This window comes from Mesoplodon bidens (genome assembly GCF_964165515.1).
Source record: "Mesoplodon bidens genome assembly, chromosome: 10".
Lineage (NCBI taxonomy): Eukaryota > Metazoa > Chordata > Mammalia > Artiodactyla > Ziphiidae > Mesoplodon > Mesoplodon bidens.
This window is the reverse complement of record NC_138172.1, coordinates 105,421,291-105,437,908: the sequence shown is the minus strand read 5'-3', so window position 1 is coordinate 105,437,908 and position 16,618 is coordinate 105,421,291. Positions and strand designations below refer to the sequence as shown.

The 16,618-nt window shown below is 52.7% G+C and overlaps 1 protein-coding gene across 2 annotated transcripts; it reads left to right on the top strand.

The window, feature by feature from the left end:
• Positions 1 to 596: 596 nt before the first annotated feature.
• On the top strand, positions 597 to 14,293 carry IRF4 (interferon regulatory factor 4; the record flags this gene model as incomplete). 2 transcript variants are annotated; one of them, XM_081246202.1, is made up of 8 exons in its annotated part: positions 597 to 812; positions 1,925 to 2,111; positions 2,899 to 2,987; positions 3,594 to 3,735; positions 5,797 to 5,904; positions 8,052 to 8,405; positions 10,814 to 10,926; positions 13,483 to 14,293. In XM_081246202.1, the coding sequence occupies 8 exons, from the start codon at positions 597 to 599 to the stop codon at positions 13,624 to 13,626; spliced, it is 1,353 nt and encodes a 450-aa protein (XP_081102328.1). In that variant the 3' UTR covers positions 13,627 to 14,293. The 2 variants fall into 2 exon arrangements, with proteins under 2 accessions (XP_081102328.1, XP_081102329.1); XM_081246203.1 differs by having other exon boundaries at positions 3,591 to 3,735.
• Positions 14,294 to 16,618: the final 2,325 nt, after the last annotated feature.

Sequence of the window (16,618 nt, the reverse complement as noted above, 5' to 3'; positions counted from 1 at the left end):
GGCCCACCTGATGGTCGCCAGCTGCCGGGGCAAAGAGTGCGGGTCCTGGAGAAGGCCGCGGGGGGAGCTGCGGGCGCCGCGCGCCTGGAACGCCGGCCCGAAGGGGATCCCGCGTGCGAGACACGCCGGGCCACCAAGGGAGTGGGAACTTGGGAGAGGGCACGAGTGGAGACTGACAGTGGCGCGGGAAATGGACTGGCCTCGGATCGGGCCCGGGCAGGGGAACGGCAGCTACGAGTGCGCGGAGTGTCACGCGCGGTGGCGGCGGGAGCGCGAAGGCCGGAGCCGCGAGTCTGGGCAGCGCGCGGGCTCCGGGGCGCGACAAGAATGGAGAGTCGGGAAGGTGGGGTGGGAGGACGGCCTCCGGGGAGGCGGCAGGACGGCGCGCGCCCAGGGCGCCAGCCGGGCAGGCTGAGAGGTGCCTTCTCTTGGGACCTTAGGCGCCCCCGACTCGGTAGCGCGCGCCTCGCCGCCGCCTCGGAGACTCCGGGGCCTCGTGGTCATTGCCGGAGGGCGGCCCTCCTTTCCCCCGCAGCGCAGAGCGGGCGCAGGAGCGGATCTTGGGCGCGCGAGGGAGCTGTGCCGGCGCGCTGGACATGAACCTGGAGGGCAGCAGCCGAGGCGGCGAGTTCGGCATGAGCTCCGTGAGCTGCGGCAACGGGAAGCTCCGCCAGTGGCTGATCGACCAGATCGACAGCGGCAAGTACCCCGGGCTGGTGTGGGAGAACGAGGAGAAGAGCATCTTCCGCATCCCCTGGAAGCACGCGGGCAAGCAGGACTACAACCGCGAGGAGGACGCCGCGCTCTTCAAGGTGCCTGGGGCGCGGCTCGGGGGGGCCAGCGGCCCGCGCGGCCCGACCTGAGCCGGGCTCGGTGGGCCCCGTGCGCAGCCGGCAGGCCGGCGGTTCTCAGCGCGGAGGGAAGCGCGGGCGCCCCGGAGCGCCGGCTGGCCAGCGTCCCAAGCCCTGGGATAAGGAGAGGGCTCAGCTTCTCTAGTGACTTCGCAGAGGGAGGGCCGGGTCCCAGGTCAGAGCGCGTGGGGCGCGCCGTCCCCGAGGGTCAGATGCCGGAGGCTCGCCCACCAGGGAGAGGGGCGGGCGGTCCAAGGCCGCCCCGCTGTTTCCGCCGGAGCCTCTCTGTGAACCTCTGGATCCCTCTTCGCCTCCCTTGATCCACACGCGTCTGCGTCTCAGGCTCCCCTTCTGTGAACGCCGGCGGCTGTGCTTGGGCTGTGCTCCTCTGCGTCTGTTCTCTCCCATCTCTCCCTGAACATGTTTTCCTCTTCTCACTCTCCGTCTCCGGCCTGCACTCTCCTAGCTCTCTCTCCTCTCTGGTCCTTCCATCTGTGTGTCTCCCAGTGTCTCCCTGTCTCTGTCTGACTCCGTCTTTCCAAGTCTCTCTGGAAAGTTCTCTGCAGGTCTCTCTCCCATCCCCATCCCCTTTGTGTTTCTCTCTCTTCCTCTTTCTCCCCTCTGTCCCTCTCAGGGTCCGTCTGGGGGTTTCTCTCTTGCCCTCTGTGTGTGCATCCCTGTCCTGACCGTTCGCAGTTTACCCAGCGACCTGCGCATTAGGGCCCAGCCCTACCACCAGTGGGCAGAGCAGGCGAAGGGGACTTCCTCAGGGAACTGGCTTGCAGAATACCTCAGATCCTCTGACGTCCAGAGGTGCTCTGTGGGTGGGCCCTCACCCCACAGCTCTGTCCCTGCTTCCAAGCCAACGCGCCAGACCCCGTGGGTGGAGCCCTTCCAGGGGCCCTCCAGTCTCACCCGCCTTTTACAAACACCCGCTGTCTTTCTGTCCCATGTTTTGGGCAACGGTGTGAACCTGAAGGCCCTGACACCATTCTTTCCTTTACAAATACAATTCCCAGATTCATTTTTGAAAGACCTGTGTTTTAACTTTTTTCCCTCTTCTTTCCCACCAGGCTTGGGCGCTCTTTAAAGGAAAGTTTCGGGAAGGCATCGACAAGCCGGACCCTCCTACCTGGAAGACACGTCTGCGATGCGCTCTGAACAAGAGCAACGACTTCGAGGAACTGGTGGAGCGCAGCCAGCTGGACATCTCTGAGCCCTACAAGGTGTACAGGATCGTGCCTGAGGGGGCCAAGAAAGGTGGGCTCCCTGGGTTGGGCCACCAGGCACTTCAATACCGCACTTTCACTGTGAGGGTCCCTTTCTCTGTTTGCTGCTTTTTATAGCCTGACTGCCTCAGCCTCCCATTCACGCCCAGCAGGCGATTTGCCCAAGTTCTCTGGGTCATAAACTGAAATTCTCGTGGTTTTAGTGCAGAATAATTTCTCACACTCCAAGTCTCTACCTGTGTGCATGCATGTGTGTGTGCTTTCCAGCAGTTCTACTACGATACGGGCCAAACTTCCAAGCCGCAAATGGAAAAGCTGAAGCTTTACTCATCCGTCAGTCTCTCGTGATTAGCCATTTTGTAGAAGGGAAGCGTTCACGATCCATATATTGTTACCATTCATAGTAATAGACGTGTCACCATTTAGAGTGTGCCATGGTCAACTGGGGTGCTTATTAAAATTCAGATTCCCACTTGCCAAGATTCTGACCTGTGTGTCAGAGTAGAGCCCAGGAATCTGCAATTTAGACAAACCGCTAGGTGACCTCACTAGCTGCGCATCTGGCTGGGGAGCCCTCGAGGCCACAAGGCCCATCACGCACGGGCTTCATCTGTTTCTCTCCTGTGCGCCATACATTGGACCTTGTAGGAACCAGTTTAATGGCCTGGATAAATAATTGCCCAAGGAAACTGTAGAAAAACGCCTTACTTGTCAGTACTGTGTTATGCATTCTAGGAATTAAACTCTCAGGTATTTTTCTAAGCCCTTCCAGTTCCCTTTTTCAACACTGTGCGTCTCCCTTTGGCCCAAACACTCAGGAGCGAAGCAGCTGACCCTGGAGGAGCCACAGGTGCCCATGACCCACCCGTACAGCATGCCGGCTCCCTACTGCTCACTCCCAGCCCAGGTATGGGAGGGGCAGGGCTTCGAGGAGGGGAGGCCGGGTCTGCGTGAGGCCCCTGAGCCAGATCCCACACACCGGGAAAGCCCTGCAAGCAAAGCAGCAGAACTCCGTTTTTGCTGTTTGTCAATCTGCCAAACCAAATCCCGGGTCATTGGATGAACGTCTCAGTTCCCACCTGGTGTTGCTGGTTTGAAGTTAGGGAGGGGAGGGTGGGTGTGTCTGCCTAACGGTTAGACTCTGAAATCTGGGAAGCCGACCTTAGAGTCCAAGATTTTGGGAGCAGGGCTTTATCATGTGAAACCACAGGGCAGCTGATCCCTGCAGACGCTTCTGATGTGAATCACAGCTCTGTTTTATTCACTTTGCTGGTAAAGGAAGGCACATTTCCCTGCGGTACTTTGGTGCCAGGTTTACCCATATGATGAAGCCTCACATAGATCATCACTTTACAACACTGTCTCCATTGTGCCTTTTGGTTCTTCATGGCGGGTTTCCTTTCCACCAAGCCTCTTCGGAAGATAAGGGAGCTCCCGAGGAGTCTGGGGGCTCCCCGAGGCCATCCCCGGGCTGGTCGCTCTCCCCTCAGCTCCCCTCTGGCCCCTCCAGCAGGCTCACACCTACATGATGCCGCCCCACGACCGAGGCTGGAGAGAGTTCGTCCCTGATCAGCCCCACCCGGAGACCCCGTATCAGTGTCCTGTGACCTTCGGGCCTCGCAGCCACCACTGGCAAGGCCCAGCCTGTGAAAACGGTAAGGAGGGCGCTGGGGCAGCTCCTGTGGCCAGAGGGCCTGGCCCCGCCTGGTGTGTCCTCCGCGCCGTCCCACGGCTCTCACCTCCTCCGAGCCGCTAGGAAAGGCCCCGCGTGCAGTGAAGGAGGGAAAAGGCCCCCAGAGGAGGACACCGAGGTTCACTGCCGCCTGGTCTGCTGTGTGCCAGGACCCAGGCTCGGGGCTGCCTCATGGAACCTTCTTTAGGCGTTGCAGGGATCTCGCCAGGCTCCTGGAAACTGCCCTGTTTGTATAGGGATTCGCTCACAGAATGTAAGCAACGTGCCCGAAGCTACTCGGTGAGAGTGAGGGCTGGGTTCAACTCCAGATCTCCCAGCTCCGGAGCCCGGCCACGTAGGACGGGGATGTCCGATTTCAGACTGGTTGGCTATATGTTTTAAATTAGCTACTTCATAAGTTAACATGTTTCTTCCTTCCTGAATAATCTTAAAGTTTATTTTTTAATCTTGGGCAAAAAGTGGTCGGTTGTGTCAGTCTTCCCAGAGAAGACTAGACTGTCCCTTAATGCTGACTGTCTCTGTCTACACTTCTGTGAAGTCAGCGTCCTGCAGCTGAGCGCAGGCACCCCTCCACAGGGACACCAGGAGATGGTTGCGCTGGAGGGTTTCTCTCAAGCAGTGGTGTGCCCACGGCAGTTGTTACTGGGACTAGAGTTGATAGTAAGAAGGGGATGAATAAATACTGTGAAGAAAATATAAACGGTCTCCACAAAAGGGTGCCCGGTTGGTGTTGGTGCTGGACTAGATTAGATGTGGTCCCCCAGAGGCCTTCCCCAGACACCAGGCTGAGATCTCTCAGCAAAAGCACTAATTTGCTAGGTGCAGAGAAAATTTCACACAGTACGTTCGTGCAGCAAAGCACAAGCTTTCAGGACTTTTGAGCTGTTATTTAAATAGAAATCCTGAGACCGGTCAACACGCAGATGGTTTCGGATGTTCTAGGAGTATTTTCTCCTTTTTCCAGCCAGGTCCGGGTCACCCTTGGCTTGTGGGATTGAAGACGTATGCCATTATTTAAGATCTGTATTGAGTGGCATGTTTACAGAAAAGCTGGGAATTTGGTTTTATTAGCTTCTCAAGAGTGATTTGCAGTGAAGGTTTGTTTTCCGTACTGTAGTGGGGGAATCAGCTGACGTTGGACGGGTTTCTGGAATTCAGACCCGGGTCCAGGGCATGAGCTCGGCTGAACTAGTGACCCTGGTGAAGAGGCAACGCCTAGAGCTGTGAGAGGATAGACTGGTGGACATATCTTGAAGCATGTGACATTAAATGACGCGCCAGCTCAACGAGGTTCTACCGCGTACTCTGCTGGCATTTAACACAGCACACGGCAGCTGTGCTGGCAAGGGACATGGCGCAGCCCCTCCTCATTCCAGAAGCAGTGACACAGGGAATGGGGACAAAGCCACGTGCAGGGTTTTGACCCGGCTCTTGGGCCTCAGGTCTCACGTAGAGAGACCTGGGCTCACAGCTCTGCTGCGAACTTGCTGTGTGAACAGGGGTGAATCACACTGTCTCTCTGAGCCTCAGTTACCCTGCGTATCAGTGACGGAGGAATGTTGGTCAAAGGGCACAAACTTCCACTGAGGAGATGGATAAGTTCTGGGGCTTCAGCCTGGCGAGCACAGTTAGCAGTGCTCTGCTGTATTGAAAGTTGCTAGGAAAGTAGGTCTGAAATGTTCTCAGCGCGCACGCACGCGCACACACACACACACACACACAGGTAATGATGTGAGGGTGGGAGGTGTTAACTAACAAAAAAAGGAAGGAAAGAAGGGAGGGAGGGAGAAGATGACGGAGGGCGACTCCAACTTCCCTCCGGCTGTGAAAAGGCTCCTCCCTCCTTCAGCCTTGGTTTTCCCGACTGGACCTCAGCCTCCTGGCCTCTCGAGGGCCCAGGCCCTCCCCTACCGGGCTAGTGCACCCCAGGGGCCGGCGGGCCCCCCTCAGGGAGCCACCGCCTCTCCATCTGCCTCCGAGGGACTCTGTTCAGACCGCATCTGATTTTTATTTGCAAATGCAGGTTGCCAGGTGACAGGAACCTTTTATGCTTGTGCCCCGCCCGAGTCCCAGGCCCCCGGGATCCCCATAGAGCCAAGCATAAGGTCTGCCGAAGCCTTGGCACTCTCAGGTGAGTGGGGCTCCCCAGAGGCGGCATCTGTGAGGGTCCCCTCACCTTTGGGTGGATTCATGGGGTTGGTGAGCACAGCTGGGGCCTGGAGCGGGTGGACACCTCTGACTCCCAGCTGGGAGAACGAGGTTAGCGAAGTTAGCACCGCGAGGCCCGCTTCCGACCCTGATCCACTTCTGCGGGCTGGTCTGAACTGAGTCACTCTAAGCTCTGCACTGGCGTCTGACCGTCCAGGAATGTGCAGACCCTCCAGTTCCGTTTACCGAGGGCCTGCCTTCAGCCAGCACCCCCATGACACAGTGCAGCTTCTTGCAACAGCGCAGGGGCTGCTCGTTTTTGGAGCGTTCGTCATCCTTGCAGGCTTGGCCCCATCGGTTTCCCGGGACACGAGCTCTGGGTTCCCTGTCCCCGTCACGCTTGGTGTCTCAGGGAGGAGATCTCGCTCTTCCTCTGGGCATGATACGTCTTGCAAACAAATACAGGTCAGATCTGGCTTTTAGAGTCTGTTCTCTAAAGGAATCCCCATACCTCAGCGGTCTCTCCTGTTTTAAGGTAGATACCTCGAGGTTTACTGAGCACGTGTAGTGTATGTATATTTACTTTTTAGATAATGTTTTGATTGTTTTAAAATGAGATTTGCATATATTGAAAATGGATAGCTTAAGCTTCAGAATTCTCACCTTGCCCCCTGGCCTCTTTGAAAATCAGCGACAGAAAACCTAAGCTGAATTCTCAAGGTTTCAGGAGAGGAGAGCTGGGGGCCCTTCCTTGCACCCAGGGGAGCCGGCCCACTATTGGGTTCCTTTCGGTTCTGAGATTCTGAAGGAAGCTTGCTGCCTTTCCTCTTAGGTGCTCCTGGACGGTGGAGGGAGGAGAGGTTTCTGAGCAGAAAGCCCTGGTTTTTTTTTTAGGAACTTTCAAACCCTTTTCTTGAGCACGTAAGACTTGTGTGGGTGCCTGAAGAGTAGGAAATAAACAGCTATTTATATCCCCGTGACCTCGTGATTTCTGATGACGTTCAGTGAAATGAAACCTCGAGTGGCCGACACCCACTCCTCGGGGTTCACAGCGGCAGGAGACACACAGGAGGCTTGAGGCAGTGATGTGGGTTGTCTGAGTCTCAGAACCTGCCCTTGAGGGATGAGAGGCTTTTGTGGGTTTCTCTGGGTGTGCGCAGTACAGACTAATTACCAGCCTGGCCCGCTTATCGGAGGACTGCCACCCGCTCAGGTTTGAACCCCGCAGTCACCGTGGGAGCTGCTGCTTCTCAGGAAGCCCTTTGGCACATCAGGGCAGTGGCCCTTGGCAAACCCGGCTTGGTCCTTTCAGCCCATGGGTCGCATTTTAAAGAAGGTTCTAAAATCGGCAGTTTCAAAAATGAGTTCATCTTGTTTAGTGTTTGAGAAGCACAGTTCTGGAGGCAGCCTCAGACTCAAACACAAAGTGAAGTGGGTCTCAGCGGACTTTACGCTTGGGACGTTTCCCTCACGAGGTAATTTTATTATACAAGTGGTACGTACACAGTGGAAAAATAACTTAAAAATCAGAAAAGCAAAAAATGGAAAATAGAAACGTCATAGTCCCACCACCCAGAGATCACCACTGTCAAGGCTTATGCTTCCCAAAACTTCAATGCGTACTTGGATGTGTATAATTTTTTTAATGTAACTGGTATCATATTGATATTTTAGGGTAGTTTTGGATATGTGGACATATTTGCTTTTTTTTCTGAAACACCATTGTACTCTTTTTGCTAGTAGAAATTATTTAAACTTAGGGTTTACTTCTTCCAAAATCAAAACTGACTGCCGTGCTTAAAATGAACTTTTGTTCGGTGGCACATGGCTCACCGTATTAGACCTAAGTGTTGTCAGCACCACCCCTGTGCTCTCCCACCCCCCGCCAAATCCATGTCCCACACATTTGGAAAATGCTGAGCTAGAGGACATTACACAGACTCGTACAGAACTTCTCCACCATGGGGTGAGTCTCCAGGAGGGATGTAAGGCCTCGCAACGTCTGTCCCCCAGGCCCCTTCTTACGAGCGTCCCACCAAGGACACTTTGCTCTGGGCGGTCATTTGTCATCCCAGGGGGCACCAGCACCTTGACTCCTTAGCACTGACCCCGATGGGTCTGTGTTTGCAGACTGCCGGCTCCACATCTGCCTGTACTACCGGGAAGTCCTGGTGAAAGAGCTGACCACGTCCAGCCCCGAAGGCTGCCGGCTCTCCCACGCCCACACCTATGATGCCAGCAGCCTGGACCAGGTCCTCTTTCCCTACCCGGAGGACAACGGCCAGAGGAAGAACATCGAGAAGCTGCTGAGCCACCTGGAAAGGGGTGTGGTCCTCTGGATGGCCCCCGACGGGCTTTACGCCAAGAGGCTGTGCCAGAGCAGGGTCTACTGGGACGGGCCCCTGGCACTGTGCAGCGACCGGCCCAACAAGCTGGAGAGAGACCAGGCCTGCAAGCTCTTTGACACGCAGCAGTTCCTATCAGGTGAGGTGGCGCGTGTCTGCCGGAACGGGCCCTACCTATGAGGCTTGGGGAGGCTGGAGCTGGCGACGGCACGCCCGCCACGGGCGCAGGCCACTCCCAGCAGGTCTTCCTCCTGTGAGCCCTTGAGCCCGCGGGGCCCGATCCCAGAGTAGGTCTCCTGTTGGTCCGCCTGCCACCCCATCAGCAGGGGGTTGTGGAGAGAGGAGATTGTCGGCCGCTGTGGTTCAGCCTGAGGTCTTGAAATGCTGGGATTCATCCAATACTCACCAACTAATAAGGTTCATATTTTACTGGCCAGCGTTCTCAGCAAGCATATCTGTTGATGTTTCAGCTCTTTTAAGGTTCCTAGAAAAATCGTAAGGTTATACGTATACTGTGAGTGTCCGTGGTTCTGAGATGTATCAACCCTGAACAGATGCTTTCCAGCAGCTGGGACCACGGGCGACTGTGTTGAACTGATTTTGCAGAGGGGAAATTATGAGACGGTTTTGATTGTTTCTAGGTTTCAAATCACATTTTCCAGAACCAGTAGGTTTTGTTTTCCTAGTTTTGATTGCATGACAATTCAGTCAGCCCTGGGCCGGCTTTTGTGAGGCCTTCGGCCGCCTTCTGGTGGAAGGTGGTCCAGAGTTTCCACTTAGCTGTCCCCATTCACAGTGCTGCTTCTGGACGGAGAAGCGGTTCTCCCTGCTGGCTACTGCCCGTGCTTCCTCGACCTCATTCTTAACTCTTCTCGTACAGGCGCGCCCTCAGAAACACCCTGTGTCTTTGGGCTGTCACGGGCCCCTCCTTTCCCTGAAGCTGCTTCGCGATTCAGTTTGCGTAAAGCACAAAGCGGCTGTGTGCTCCACCACCAAAGACACTCGCTCAGCCTTTGGGGCTCAAGTGGCCCACATTTGCTTAGGCTCCTCCAAATTCTCTTTTGCTGCCCCAAACAAACATGTCCCTGGCTGACTCACCCTCCCCCAGAGGCAAAACGGGAGGAAGAGGGAGAGCTGAGGCTCTGGTCTCCAGGCAGCCCCTCCCGACCCAAGCCGTGAGCTGCCTCCGAGCGGACTGTTCTGTCCATCCTGGGGCCCAGCGTGTGGACCGAGGGGGGCTCCGAGGAGGGGCCGAGGGCCGCACCTCTGGGGTCTGAAAGAGCCCTGGCTTTGGATCTCCTCCAAGGCCGTGGGTCTTGGAAGCAGAAGACATGCTGGGCCGGGGGCTTCATCCAGGGAAGGGGCCTGCTTCTCTGGCACGCGGGACGCCGGCAGGCGGCCTCCTGGGGCGGTGCGCTCACTCATGTTTGCCTGCGACCAAGAGCTGCTTTGGTTTGGCTGCTTCCTCTGTGACCCAGGGCTGTGCTCCGTGCCCAGCGCAGCCTCTTATCTTGAAGTGTTTACTGAGCTTCAAGGAGGAAACTGTGAACTAAGAAGCTGCAGCTGCAGACCAGCCCCGCGGCCGCGGATTCCCGCGAACATTCTTGAGCTACCAGGCATCTCGGCCGACTTTTTCAGAGAACTGTGCCAACGCGGCAGGCGTGGGTGTCACCTCCCACCTCGCACTGTGGAAGCTTTGCACACGTTCTGCCGAAGTCGGTTAGGTTTGATTTGAATTCTGGAAGAAAAAAAAGCAGGAAGTCAAATGGTCCAGTGAGTGAGCTAGAAACTTCTCTTCGGTTGAAGAGAACAGTGGAAATCTTTGACATCCACCCGTTCAGGCCCCGCAGCCTGCTGGGGACAGCCCTGCCGTGCAGCGGCTCACGTCTGATGACGCAGCAGCGCAGCTCTGCAGACGGGCGAGCGCCTGCGTGAGCGCGCTTCTGCTGGGGACCCGACGTGTGACCCTAGAGGACAAGCAGGACAGCCGGAGGCCTGAGGGTGGGCGGGGACAGTGTCCCGTCAGGGTGGACGCAGGCGCCTTCGGGACACGCATCCACAAAGGTGGGCCCAGCGCTTCATCCAGCGCGCCCTCCCACCTCAAACCCACGGCCGCCCCCGACGGGCTCAGTCTCCCAGATTCTGCGGCGCCCAAGTCACGCGGACCAAGGGTTTGAGGGCTCAGCAGCTCTGAGATGAGGTTTTTAAGTCATCCTGGATCAAGTCAGAAAAGTCTGATTTTAACAGCAGATTTCTCCTTGTGTGAGTGATTCTTTTGGCTCCATTTCCTTTTCTTCCTCCTTCGCCCCTTCCTGCTGCCTTCGCCTCCTCTGGGTCCAAGGCTGCAGAGCAAGGTTGCCCCTCTTAGGGCGTGGCCCCCTGGAAGTGGAGGCGGGGCCTCGGGAGAGAGCCGCGTGAACACGCGTGCGCACTCCTGGGTCTGCTCCCACCCTCCCCCCGGCTCTGCCCCCACGTCAGCGTGGGCTCCCTCCCCAGCCTGCGTCCAGCGCTCGGCTTTCTGAGCGGTTTCTCTCGCGGTCTCTGCAGAGCTCCAAGCCTTTGCTCACCACGGCCGGCCTCTGCCAAGGTTCCAGGTGACGCTGTGCTTCGGGGAAGAGTTTCCAGATCCCCAGAGGCAACGGAAGCTCATTACTGCTCACGTGAGTGTCCGGTCACCTTCGGGTGTTTGAGTTTCCCTGACCTTCGTCAGGGGCAGGGCCCCATTTAGAGAAGTTCAGATGAGAAGTAAGTGTCCAGGGACCTGGGCAGAGGGGATGGAGGGAGGGAAGGTGTCCAGTGAGTGGTGCAGGGGTGCAGCCCAAGGACCATGTGCCTCCCAGCCCTGGACATCTGCTCATCACCGCTAGGGGTGACCTCCAGCCCTGGGCGGCACCCGTCCCATCTTTTTTATTTTTCAAGGAAATTGTCATATTCCCATTTTATAGGGTTTTAAAAGGATGATGCTCAAAGTTGCCCTTTAAAATTCTTCACGTTTAATATTGCTTTTAAAATGCCATCCACCTGATCTTCACTTGAAGGGGAAGCTTTTCCCAAGTGGGAAGCTGTCCACTGACTTGAGTATTTTATAGGCCCCCTCCAGATGTCCCCCCCAAATCCTCTTTTATCTCTGGATTTTTAGAAACTATTTAATTTTTGGAAACCAAAGGCCATGTGCTATTTGGAGGCGTGAAATCTCTCAAGGACTTCAAGTAGCTCAGGCCACAGTCATGTTCTCCAGCAGAGCTTAAGATGCATTCACCTGTGCAAAGTAAACATCTTTCACAGAAAAGGAAAGAAAAGGGGTTAGATAGATAACATGTAGCATTAATTTGCCACAGAAAACAGAGTTTTGAATACTTAAGATTTTTGAATTTGAAATTTGAAGACTCTGTATTGCTACATACCTGCAAGGGTTATTAATGGGCCCAGGTAATGAGCAGCAACAGGTAAAAAGTTACATCAAATAATAACAGAATTCAAGTCAGATTTTATTTTATTTTTTTAAACATCTTTATTGGAGTATAATTGCTTTACAATGGTGTGTTAGTTTCTGCTGTATAACAAAGTGAATCAGCTATACGTACACATATATCCCCATATCCCCTCCCTCTTGCGTCTCCCTCCCACCCTCCCTATCCCACCCCTCTAGGTGGTCACAAAGCACCGAGCTGATCTCCCTGTGCTATGTGGCTGCTTCCCACTAGCTATCTATTTTACGTTTGGTAGTGTATATATGTCCATGCCACTCTCCCACTTCGTCCCAGCTTACCCTTCCCCCTCCCCGTGTCCTCAAGTCCATTCTCTACGTCTGTGTCTTTATTCCTGTCCTGCCCCTAGGTTCTTCAGAACCATTTTTATTTTAGATTCCATATATATGTGTTAGCATACGGTATTTGTTTTTCTCTTTCTGACTTACTTCCCTCCGTATGACAGACTCTAGGTCCATCCACCTCACTACAAATAACTCAATTTCGTTTCTTTTTATGGCTGAGTAATATTCCATTGTATATATGTGCCAATCTTCCTTATCCATTCATCTGGCGATGGACACTTAGGTTGCTTCCATGTCCAGGCAATTGTAAATAGAGCTGCAATGAACATTGTGGTACATCTAATAATGTTCCTTATTGAAATCTGAAATAAAATACTATCTAATCATAAACACACATCCCCTGCTTCTTAATTATAAAATCAAAAAACAACCAACCAATAAACAGAAATATAGTCCCCATAAACTTTAGAGTTTTCTCATGGCTTTTCTCCAGTGATCGATAGATTTATTAATATAATAACTGATTCTTGTTAACAACTGTCAAAGGACTAAATAGTCTCGGTCCTGGTGAGTAACATCTCTGAAGGCAGTGGTGATCCCCCCCCGCGTCTGAGTCTCAGGGCTCAGACACAAGGGCCTGGGTTGGTGAGGACGTAGCCGCAGCTGGGACCATGAGCCCGAGTTGCTGGAGGACGGGCGCGTGTGCACCTCCTGCTCCTTTTATTATGGATTTAATTTACTTCAGTTACCTCAGATGAGTTATGCTTAAGTCATTTTATGTCAAATAACATAAAGGCTCACGTTACTAGCACAGTCGATTGGCTGAAAGCATTCGGATCTCTTAGATGCTGCAAATTCAGGAAAAGCTGAATGTTGGATACTTTCTGGTGAATGTGGTCCACACTAATAACCGAACTAGAGGACTCTTGGGTCAGTTAACTTCTCTTTTTCCACAGTAGCAGTTTTGCTGTTGTTTGGTTTTGCTTCTTTCTTTTATCTTTGGTTTAGAAATATACAGATTACCAGGTCATCCACAAATTGTAAATCACTGAGCCCCTCATCCCTGTCAAACTGGAGATGTGGAAAAATAAATCCATTGGCCTAAATTACCCGATTACCTTAAATTTACCTTTAACTTGGTCGTTTTATCCGATTTGCTTCATTCAGTCCTAGTTTAACGTAAATTTCAAGCGGCAGTTGGTTTACAAGTACCATCTTTACCTTTCCCTTCAACTGAAACCCAGAATTAAGTATATTCTATTTATAGGTTGGTGTATGTAAGGACTCACAAAAAATCAGTTCTCCAGAAGGCTCCCAGTATGACGTGTTTTGATGAGTCATAGTACCTAACTTTAGACTTGACTGTATACTTAGATATGGAGGGTTATTGCAGGATGTTAGAAAAAAGAGCTCAGTAACATCTTTTTTCAATCTTTCACTAAAGGTCGAACCTCTGCTAGCCAGGCAGCTGTATTATTTTGCTCAGCAAAACAGTGGACATTTCCTGAGAGGCTACGACTTACCCGAGCACGTCAGCAGCCCCGAGGATTTCCACAGGCCCATCCGCCACTCCGCCATCCAAGAGTGAGAGCGCCAAGACCAGAGACGCTGCTTCACTGTAAAGAAAGAGAACAGCTGACTGAAGCCCTACTTTTTCTTTTGAGGAATGTGGAAACTGGGGCTTCAGTCCCACACCTGAGGAAAACATTTAATTGGCAGATGAGCTTTTTCCAAAAGGAAGAATGGTATTCAGGGTCTTCTGTAGACCCTGACGATAATGTGAAAACTCACTAAAATGTGTTTACATTTACTGAAATGCCATGTCCAGTTTGATGTGGACTCTTTCTTGCGTGAAGACTGAGAAACCTGTGTTTCAGTGCTGACCACTAAGGACGGCATGAAGGCGCCCAAGTGCCGTTCTGTTTCTCAGGGAAGTAGAACCTAAGTTTGAGTCTGCTCTGCCCACAGGAGAAATGTACCAACACCTGTGGACGGCTGCTCTGTAGGAAATGCTTGCTGATAGAAGGACACAGACTCAGCCCTGGGGGTCCCTCGCCAGGATGGCCCCCGCCCACCTCCCATCCACGCTCCCTATGGCCCCAGAAGCCAGTAGGCAAGACTCTGCCATGTTTTCTTGAGCCAAAAGCATTAGAGCCGCCCTGAATAGCATTTTGTCTACTAATGACTGGTTAAGATAGTTGTCTTTTTATCTCTCATTCTATAGAAATGATTGCTAAAATTTTTTTCTTAAAAACAGCAACAAAAAAAGACAGATCAACAGTCCAAGTACTAAAGGTGTATTTTTTTTATTAGTTTCTGCTTTATAACAAAGTGAATCAGTCATACATATACATCTGTTCCCACATCCCTTCCCTCATGCATCTCCCTCCCTCCCACCCTCCCCATCCCACCCCTCCAGGCGGTCACAAAGCACCGAGCTGATCTCCCTGTGCTCTGCGGCTGCTTCCCACTAGCTATCTACCTTACGTTTGGTAGTGTATATATGTCCATGCCTCTCTTTCGCTTTGTCACAGCTTACCCTTCCCCCTCCCCATATCCTCAAGTCCATTCTCAAGTAGGTCTGTGTCTTTATTCCCGTTTTACCCCTAGGTTCTTCATGACAGAAAGAGAAAGACAAATACCGTATGCTAACACATATATACGGAATTTAAAGGTGTATTTTTGAAACTTGGTCGACATTTCCCCTCTTGTCCTGCTTGTTTGTTAGGCGACCAGTTACCATGGCAACACTAAGAGGAGGAGCCCCTACTTGTCCCGGTGGTGAGTCCTGTAGGGAAGGGAGGACAGGGCTTCACAGATTGAGTAACCGCAGAGGCTCAGTGAGCTGTTTTTGCTTATTTGGTATATTATATGCTTCCTCATGCCAGTGACGGTTTGACAGGGCCTTAAAAATGCTGGGCTTTTTCCAAATACGGCTCTTCATAGAATTACTAAGATCTCCACTTGCTTACTTAAACCTGATCACTTATTTGTTGTTCCTTCTGGAAAAGTAGAGATGTTTAGACTGTGATGTAGTAGCTGTATTTTTGTCATACTGGGAAATAACTGCTGTTACTTTAGGCTCAGCACAGGACTTGATAGTTGTCTTAGTCTAGTCTATATTTTAAATCCATTCAACAAACTTGCATTCGACAGATTGTAGCTTTTATCCAGCTTAGTAAGCAATGAAGCCTGAGAATGTCGTTTCCTTCTCTTTTTTCTTTTGAAGAAGTTTTTAGGGATAAAATAATACATATCAACTACAGAAAATATAAACTGTATAAAAGGGCAAAAACTCAGTGAATCTTCCTTTCTTCCCGCCCAAATCCTCCTCCCTAGAGCTGTCCACAAGAAGAGCTTGATTCTTCCAACACGTTTTACTTTTCTATAAATATACATAAACTTAAAAAAAACTCGGGGGTCTTTCGTGCACTCACTTGTATGCAGTATTCTGTTCATCCCATGACACAGGTTCACCTCATTCTTCTCAGAGGTGGAGCTTCAGAATCCACCTCGTGGTCGTCAGCACAGTTTAAGGTGATGCATTAGCCACTCGGAATAAACACATTTGGACAGTGGATTGTATTCTGTGGTCTGCAGTGACCCATGCATCTTATAGATGTGAGTATTTGGGGTATATTACCCCAAGGGGGAGACAGACGAACCGCTAGTGCCCAGAGCAGTAGGTGTGTCCCGGCTGTGCCACCCTCCCGGCTCCTCAAGGAAACGCTCAGTTTCAGTTGCTGTTGTGGACCCTTCCCTTTTTCTCCCTTTTCAAACATTAAGCTGCTTTGACTCTGGAGTTACATTTTCTGGAAAATGCCGTTGGCCTGGGCCAGGCCCCCTTCCCACCTGCACACTCAGGTGCGTTGGCGTTCTTTAGTTCTGAGGGATCCAGAGCGTGAGGGGTAAATGGACTGATTATGAAACGGTCCCGATGAAGGATCCTGGCAGCCACCTCTGGACCTTGAGAAGGGGCCTCCTTCCCTGACAGTGGCCTCAGCAAACCGGAGTTTAGTTTGTTCTCGGTGGAAGATACTGCAGAGTTTAGGCCCTTGTTATTCGAAGGAGCTTTTAGGTTTGCAGGAGGAGGAAGTGTAGGCCACAGGGACGTTCCTGGCTTATTTCTTGTTGTTGAGGTTTAGGAACACCATGGGCAGTAACCGGAGTCTTCCGGAACTCTACGGAGAGCTCGTTGAAACCAAGGCTTTGGAAGCCCCTTGGTCACCGTACAGGGCACCCAGAAAGACGGCCCTGTTTGAGACTGTCCCCTGGGAGAGCGCCCACCACAGTGCGGGAATCCCCTACAGTAGCCGTGAGCAGAGCAGTATCCGTGGGGCCCAGGTGTGAACAAGACCTTCTTCCTGTGTCACTGCGTGCAAGCCTTGGTGCAGGCCTGCCGTGGGCTGGTGTCCGCGAGGCTGGTGATGGGGCTGCATCCACAGGGAAGGCTGCACCAGGGAAGGTTTTTTCGGCATGAGTCATTTTTTTAGTAAAAATCCAGACACAGTTCAAAGCCCCTTCCATCCCTCTTTGGTCACGTTTCTCCCCTTTCTCCACGGGGGAATGCCTCTCTGACG